At 40.2% G+C, this 9,072-nt stretch overlaps 1 protein-coding gene across 1 annotated transcript in view; it reads left to right on the top strand.

Annotated features, from left to right (window-relative positions):
• The first annotated feature begins 3,228 nt into the window (after positions 1 to 3,228).
• Positions 3,229 to 9,072, top strand: part of LOC103472129 (retinoic acid receptor beta) — a 101,198-nt gene continuing 95,354 nt past the window's right edge. Inside the window, exon 1 of the mRNA XM_017307346.1 lies at positions 3,229 to 5,210. Within this exon, the coding sequence (XP_017162835.1) occupies positions 5,054 to 5,210 (157 nt within the window). The 5' untranslated portion in view covers positions 3,229 to 5,053. The remainder of the gene's footprint in view (positions 5,211 to 9,072) is intronic.

The raw sequence follows: 9,072 nt of genomic DNA, 5'->3' as shown, positions 1-9,072 counted from the left end.
CTCTGGCAATGCTGGAGAACTCTGAGAGTTTCTTAGCCCAGGTGATGGGTGATGATGTCGTGGCTTTTAAAGCTTCTGACTTACAGCTCACTGCATGAGGAAGAAGCCATTACTCCAAACACAGTCAAAACGTCTGTTTCACAGAGTAAAACAGCAGCACAGACACAAACCACAGCAGCACAGACACAAACCACAGCAGCACAGACACAAACCACAGCTGAAGTGTGGAGCTTTAATGACCTTCACTGCATACGGACGGAAAAGGAAGAAGTTTGCAACCATGAGATACCATCCCAATTATGAAGTACAATGATGCCGTGGGGATGTTTTACTGCAGGATGGATTGGTGCTCTCCACAAAACAGATTGAATTATGTTGAAATAACATATTTTAGTTGTATAGCTGTAAACAGATGAGCTCAAAATGTTTTGTGTTACCTGCTTGTGAGCTCTGTAATAAAAAGCAAATATAAATAAAGTATTTTTTTTACAACATTCATACACAGAGCAGACCAATGTGCATCTCTGGAATTCAAAGGAAAGGAAAACGAAAAATAAAGCCTCATGCAGACAGTTCACTAGTTAGAAAAATGTTTTCATTACTGATTTAACGGAACCAAGAGTTTCTGCACATTTCAGGTTTACAGACAGTTTGTTCCAGAGCAGAGGAGCATTGAAACTTAAACACTGCGTCATCTGGTTTGGTTCTGGGAATTCTGGGTAAGGAGGTCTCTGATGACGGGTCCACGTGGTTCATACCTCGCCCCCAACTCACAAATCTATTCCATCCCAAAACCATTTAATGCTTCTAAAACCAGCAACAGAATTTCACATTCTGTTAAGCTGCCTGTTTTTTTTTTTGTTTTGTTTTTTTTACAGAGATCAGTGAAGACATTGTTGCACTAATCTAACCTACTGAAAACAGACATTTACAATATGTAACAGATCCAAACCTGCAGTGAATGCAGAATTTATTCATGGCTTTTCACTTTTTCCACATTTTGCAGCTTCATTCAAAATTGTATTAAATGAATTTGTCCTCAAAACATTCTACACACAAGTACCACATTATATGACAATGTGGTACTTGTGTTCTTGTGGTACATTTATATAAGTATTCACACCTTTTACCAATGAAACTCAAAACTGAACTGTTTCCTCTGATCATCCTTGAGATGTTTCTGCAGGTAAAATGGAGCCGCCTGTGGTAAACTCAGTTGACTAGATTGATTTGGAAAGGATCACATCTGTCTATGTAAGGTCCCACAGTTGACCGTGCAGGTCAAAGGTCAAACACCAAGCATGAAATCAAAGTAATTGTCTGTAAACCTCATACACTGAATTGTCTTGAGGCGGAAATCCAGAGAAGAATCCAGAATCATTTCTGCTTCAGTGAGCTGAACGACCTCCATCGTTGGTCAGTGGAGAAACATGCTGAAACATAAATGTGGATAAAATGAAGAGCTCTGAATACTTTCCAGATCTGTATGAGATCAGACATTACAGAGTTTTTTTCTGTTTCTTCTATTATAAGCATTTTCTTATGATTGATTTTTATCAGTCTGATAAGAACTCATAAAAATATTCAACACATTAAAAAGTGAATTACGGTGGTTGGTGTAAATGTAAAATACATTATTATGGATGATTAACATTAATTCCATGCCCAACATTTCATAGTTCAATCTATACATTTATGACATTATTGCAACAATAAAAATTTAACGGGGAAAATAAGTTTGTGTGTGAGTGCATTTGGAAGTGTAGCTTGTTTATATTTATTTATTTATTTATTTATTTATTTATTTATTTATTTATTTATTTATTTATTTATTTATTTATTTCTTGACATCTTATGTTTTCATGCCTGATTGATCTCCTTCATCAAAGTCCTCCCCTACAGGAAGCAGGAAGGCAGAATGTTTTATCTCCTGTCTTCAGGTTCCCACACTGAATCCCAAACACCAACCTGTTGGCATTAAACAAGGAAGGTCCTTCCTGCTGCCAAAGTTTAGAAGGTCTCCAGATTTTTCAGCCTTTATTCGTCCTTCCTGTATGGAGGAGAAACAACATAAACTGATCATATTAGTGTTTACACATTAAGTTATGGGATTATTTAAAAGCCCTGATGAATCTTATCCCAACACTATGCAGATGAACACAGTCTAGTTAACATTTCCCCCCTTTTTTCATAAGACACTTGATGATGAGTAAGTTTAGGTTAAAACTGGAACTATCCAGAGAAATACTGTCTCCTCCTCTCTGCATTATTATTCTTCTCACCAGCAGCTCCAAACATATCTGCACTGCATATACCATATACTGCATAATGCATCACAGTCTCTGAAGGCAGCAGCGCGCTGCAAACTCCTTTCAGATTTCCAAACACTCATTAATATTACACAATGATCAATGTGAAAAAAAATCTTTTTATTCTGTTTTTGATGTGATTAAATTGTTATATTTTAAAGGCTTCAGGATTTTTCCCCTCCTCTTTTGTCTCTTAAAGTTTTCTTTGATGTAATGTTTCTGAAGTGCTCTTGATCACCATTGGCAGGAACGAAGCAACATCCTTCAGTTAAACGTTACGACCAGGATCTTTATTCGCTGAAAAATGTTTTAAATATTATAAAAACACTCTATGCGCATCGAACCAACTACTACACTTATTCACAAGATCCCTTCAGTATGTCAGTTTTGTATTCCTTTTCTGCCCATACATTTATAAGCAGAAACATAAAGAAGTCAGAGACAACATGGAGCTCCATGTCTCACCCAAGAACATGTGAACATTTTGAATTGGGAAGCTGAGGTTCCACCTCTGGTCTTCAACCTCTGAGATCACTTTTCTACAAGGCTGCTGTCCTGACCTGGTAAAAAGCAGCTCCTCGTTCCTCGCTGTACTTCTGGATCCCGCTTAATAACAAACCATTGGCTTCTGGAGGAGTGGACTCTGTCGAAGTTTTAAACAACTGGATCTGATTTTAACCAATCTCTAACATGTGGATGTGACTTATGCAATGCACCAGTTTGATCCTGAGGGAAACTGGCCTGAAATTTCCCAGGGTGTGGTGCATGTGCTGAGCCAACAGGGCCACGGTGTATTTGTTATCATAAAATAACTTAAACATTTCTTTTGCTTTGACTTTTAATGTCTCAATATTTGGAAGCGCGACCAACATAGACTGAATGGCTTCCTTAACAGGCAGACTAAAATGATGAAACAGAGCAGAAAATCAACGCCATCGCCAACCGATTCCTTCTGTTCACTAATTGGCCAGAATCTTGAGAAACCAAACTCAGTGGGACAAATCCCAAATGCTTCATGAGATAAAAACTGGTCCTAACAGTCCAGCCTTTCCCTTGGAGTTTGAGTCAGCGCTTACGAACACATAATCCATATACATTTCAATGGGAGAAGAAAACTCTGTGCATAAACATGTCACATGTATTAACAGTGTTTGTGTTCACTGTCTCTGTCCTCACACACAGCCATTTGGGCCAGAAGGGCATGCATGCTTGCCACACTTTTCAGATTTTTACTTTGAAAAACAATTTTAATACAATATCTCATTTTTGTTCCACTTTGCAGATCTATTCTAATTTATCTTGGTTTACCATAAAATCTATAAAATACGTTGAAATCTTCAGTTGTAACGCAACATGGGTCAAAGTTCACAGGGTGAAAATACTTGTGTAAAATCAGAACATGGTGCATCACAGTGCATGTTGCTGGTGGCTCAACTTCCAGACAGAACATGATGATAATCCTCAGTTTTACAGCATTCAGGAACTCAAGACAAAAAAAATAAATAAAAATAATATTTGACTTTCTAATTACCAGCCAGATGAACAGATCAACAAAAAACAAGCCAGTTGCAACCTTTGGTTTATTGACTGATGCACTTGCATATTTCTTTACTGTACAGAAAACAAACGACAAATTATAACTGTCACCAATAATAGTTAGTTGATTAATCAACTAATTAGTTTATTTGTTTATTTATCAAAAGACCAATGTAAGAATGTAAGTGAATAAGCTGTTTCCTGTAAATTTACTTTATCAGAAAATTATTATAAATTTGACATCAAATTATTTTCCAAGAACATGTCATTTTGCGATTATTTATTTACAATTTCCTGTATATTAAATGTTTTCCCTTTTTTAAGCATTAAATGTTTAGGAACTCTTTTCTGCGCGAAGCAGACAAACAGGAAACAGACAGAAGAAAGAAAGAAAGAAAGAAAGAAAAAAACCGCACAGAAACGTTCTGGTGGTTTGGTATGAATTCCAAAAACATGGTTTCATATTTTGGAAGTTGCTCTGTTTTCCAAAACAAAAAATAAAATCTTTCTTCTTCCCCCATGCGCTTCTTCTCGCCGCCTTCCTCTGCGCTGCAGAGCTGCAGTGATGTCAGCCTGCCTGGGTCATTTGAAGGTCAGCAGCCTCGGAAGGGTTCACCCAAAGTTCACTCGCATACATTAGGCAATTCAATCTTTCATTCTCGGTGGCAAAACTAGTTGGAAATGAGCAGCACTGGTGGGACGGATAACCCATTCGTCATCGCGGAGGGGAACGGCTGCTTTTTAAACACCGTCCGTGATTATTTTCTGCTCTTAGAATAATAAAGAAGCTCCGCTCCGAGCAGGCGGCAGCGCGAGCGCTTCAGCCGAGAGCCGGGACGGGGCGACCCGCTGCGAACACGGCGGAGCGGCGCGGCGCGGCGCGGCGCGGCGCGGCGCGGCGCGGCGCTGGCTATGGAGGAACCCCGGCCGMAGGKCCGCTGCAGCGCGCTGACTGCCCCCGGTGCCAGAGACCCGAGCAGGGGCATCTAGGACGAGCTGCGGGACCAACGTAATTCATGATTCCGCTGCGGGACGGAGGAGAAGAAGAGGAGAGAAATCCGCTGCGCCGAGAAGAAGAAGAAGAAGAAGAAGAAGAGGGGGAGAAAAAAAGAGGAGGAGGGGTGAAGAAGAGGAGTTTGATGGAGTTGTGTGCGCCTATGCCGGCGATTTTCCTGCAGAACGCACACGAGTGAGTGAACAAAGTGGTCATGTTTGACTGCATGGACATGCTGGCCGTGAGTCCCGGGCAGATGCTGGACTTCTACACGTCCAGCCCGTCGTCCTGCATGCTGCAGGAGAAAGCTCTGAAAGCCTGCATCAGCGGACTGGCGCACAGAGAGTGGCAGCACCGGCGGAGCGCACACTGTAGGTCCAACTTCTCATCCTGTCTTCCTGTTGCTGCTGTTGTTGCTTCTGTGACTTAAAGTGAGGGTGAGCGCTTAATGGTGGTTGTCCAGTGAACCCTGACTGAGTCATCCAGATGACCAACATGTTGCTGTTCAGGGCCTGTGACGGCAGAACCAGGGAATGCTTAAAAATCAAGTTGCTCTTTAGCTCATTTCCAACCCCCTAAAAAAAGAAAAACGAAAAAAAAAAAACCTCAGTTTATAACCAAACTCACTAAGAGTCATAAGAGCAACATTAACTTACTTGTCGGGGGAAAGTTTAGCATGTTGCAGAGAGGAACTCTAAGTCATTTTTCAATAAATCCCCGGCAGCGGAAGCAGCTTCCTCCCAGCCGCTGATGGATGTCTGGTCTCGGATGAGCTGATCTGTGAGAGCTGCATGCTGGCTGCAGGAATGCAGAGAGTAAACACGTCCAGAGGCCGGGCCTGCGCGCATGGCGGGGGGTGGGGGTGGAGGTGGAGGTGGGGGGCGACCTGCGCCCCCTGACACTGATTTAGATAAATGACGCCGCGGACTCCTCAACAAGATTAGTGGCCTGTTATCGGAACAGGAATTGGACAAGGATGATCGACGGGCGGCCGCTTGTTGCTTGGATGCGTCAAGGCCAGTGACATTTTAGGGGGAAACGGGATTTTTCTATTAAAACGCTTCTGAAACATTTCTATTCAGCTACATTTTGAATAAATTAAAAAACGTAGAGGCGATGCAGTTATTTTAGGAGAAAACACGACAATATGTGATATGAATCCCAGCGTCATGCTGACGATATCATTGCGCTTCAGAAGCACTGTGCGGTGTTTACTCTGGGCTGACCGCCGCTGCTTCTGGTTTGGGATTTATCCCCATCAGATGCCGACTGGCCTCTGGCCGTCATTCCTCCACCAGCCTCCACCCAGGGGGCTCTGCTGCGGAGGGGCTGCTTATCTGCGCTGGGAAAGTGCAAAAGTTCCTGCTGCGACCTTTAACCCGCAGAGGTTAAAGGTCAGGCTCAGAGGATGAGCAGTGAGCCCCTTGGAAATAGGTGCGAGTGCTCTGGTGACGCTGTCTTCGGTTTAAATTTGACTTTATTTTAACAATAAAATTAAATCATAAAAAAAACTGTTGAAAAAACAGAAAATCCAAAAAATAATTGTGGGCAGAAAAATAGGAAAGAAAATGTATATATGATATAAATACCTCAGCAGAAAAGACATTTTTTGGACCTTTGAAAATAACCTGATCTCCACGCAGACTGCTCTGCTCCGTGGTTTTTCTTCTTCTCCATCTTACAGCCGTTTGAGCTCTTGGTTCAGGTTGGAGTCTCCTGTCTGGTCTTTGGAAATGATTGAATGCATGCGTTTTGTTTTTAATGTTTTATATTTATCTATTTATTTTTTACATGGTTTGCCAAATTTCATGTTGAATCAAATATAAACATTTTGAAGTGGTAGACGTATTCATATATTTTGAAGTCTGCATTATGGTTGCAGTGTTTTATGTGTGTGTGTGTGTGTGTATTACCCACAGTAATTCAGTGATTAGTAAGGAACACGATGTTTGAATGGAAAGAATGACCTTTACTCCCAAATTAAATGTTTTGAGAGATTTTAGTTTTCTATTTGTGGTTTTCAGATGATTCCATTTTGTCACATTTTCATTTTTATTTCCTGCGTAGATTGTTAGAGTGTGAGAGGCCATTCTCTCCTAGCAGAGGAGGATTACTTTTCGACATTACGCCTTATTTAACTGTTTTAGAGATTTAAATCATTTTTCCACAGATCTTTTAGTCATTTATTAATTTTGCAATTTATACTTCAAAGCTAAGTATTACTGTTATTTTACTGTTCTCTATGGAAACATTTTTAGAGTTCGTGTCTTGCAAATGCATATTATATTTAGATTTTTTTTAGGATGTAAACTATTATCACTGCAGTTATTTCCTCCTAATCTAACAGAACCATACATTTCACAAATACTCCTACATAGTGAAAATACGTAGCGGTGGCTGGATGCTGTTCAGACGTTCGTACACATTGAGATAAATCTATTAGTTTCTATTTTAGTTTCTAAAATAAATATGCTGACATTTATTATTTTATATCTTTTTTTTTTTAAACACTAATTATAAAAATGAAACAATTATTTTCAAAGAGTGAGAAATAAAATTCAGATATTTTTGGAAAGATTTTTCTTTTTTCACAAGGCATTTCTGTATGCAAGAAAACAGTTCAGAAAAAATGTTTGTGGAAAAAATTAATTGTAAAATTTTAGTTAAAGATAAATTCATGACTTCTTTCAGCAGTAAAGCCGTTACTTTAAACACTGACTGACATGTCAGCATTTGACGGAGCAATATTTTTTTCCAGAGGAGCCAGGGTTACTTATTGTGGAAAAATACATTTTAACAATAATAAATAAAATCGCAATTAAAAATAACCACTGTGGCATCCTTCCCTTTAACTGTGAACCCTACCAGTTTGGATAAAATAGAACCAACATTCTTTCTATTTCATTTCTCCTACAATCTGATTGGATCACAAAGTGAAGCCTATGTTGCCATGCAGACCAGTTAGCACAACATTCAGTTACAGTTCTGTAGTGACTCTATATTAGTTCCATCCTTCATTCCTAAACCTGTGCAACACACCCATCAGCTTATCTGTTTAATTAGTGACTCGTCTTTTTTTCACTTATTTCCACAGGTTTGTAAAGGCAGGACTCGGGAAGAGCTAAATAGGACAGAAGGAGACGCCGCTGCTCTATTTCTAAAAAGACAAAAGCTCAGTTGGTCCCTTTAAGCCCTGCTTTGACCCACTGACCTGTCCGACTGGAGAACATTAAACTCCGTCTTGTTCTGTTGGAGTACGTTCTGTTTTTATCCAGGACTCAGATTGAGAAGCCTCTCAGGGTCACAGGATTGTTGGTTTCTTCGTTTATTTATTAGGGATAATGGAATCCTCCTGGGTGTTAATTAGCAGTCTGACAACAAGCCCACCATTAATGCATTTCCTCATCCAGTTTGGATGTTAATTAAGAATGATCAAGGACCTCCTTAACGTAGATGAAATGGGCTTTGTGGGCTGAAGAATGGCTGCGTCTGATGCTCACACCGTAGCTAGGAGGATGAACGTGATTTAATTGCATCAAAATACACCTAAAGATAACGCTAAATAAATCAGAGCAGCGCTGTCTGTGATGCTGCATGGGGATGAGTATAGTACAAGTGATGGGATAATTGGAGCTTTTTTTTTTTATCTTGGAGGCTTAAGCGTCTCTGATGTGGACATGAGAGACCATTAGCACAGCTTGCTCACCAGGCTAATTTAGTGGGTGTGTGAAATGAAAGGCGAACAGGGAGAAATAAAAGTCGTGTTCTGCGGTGAAATGAAACGAGAGCTGTCTGGTGCTGGCCGTGTTTAATCAACATGATTAGGATGGCGTTGGGGTCCCACCAGGGTTATTTACTGATACTGCGTATCACATCTAGATTCCAGCCTTTTATTGTATATCAAACACCAACAGGCTTTAGATAAATGCATGTCTTCAAAGTTCAGAACAATCACAGAGATTCATCTATGAGCTTCTTGCTGCTTTTCATGTTACAGAAACCTTAAATAATAGCCCAGTGTGACCTTCTCCTTTACTTTAACAGGGCTGCCTGGATTGTTAATGTTCCTGCTTTCAAAAGGCAGGTTTTGATATGGATTCAAGCCCAGGGCATCCTTACAATGATAGTGGCACAAACACGCACAAAAAAAACAAAAACAAACATCTGTCAATTAAGCACCAAACAACAACATCTGTGTCACTTGTTTTCACGCCTAGTTACTGCAGAATGTAA

The sequence above is a fragment of the Poecilia reticulata genome, linkage group LG11 (genome assembly GCF_000633615.1).
Source record: "Poecilia reticulata strain Guanapo linkage group LG11, Guppy_female_1.0+MT, whole genome shotgun sequence".
NCBI classification, from domain to species: domain Eukaryota; kingdom Metazoa; phylum Chordata; class Actinopteri; order Cyprinodontiformes; family Poeciliidae; genus Poecilia; species Poecilia reticulata.
This window is presented reverse-complemented; position numbering and strand designations above follow the sequence as displayed.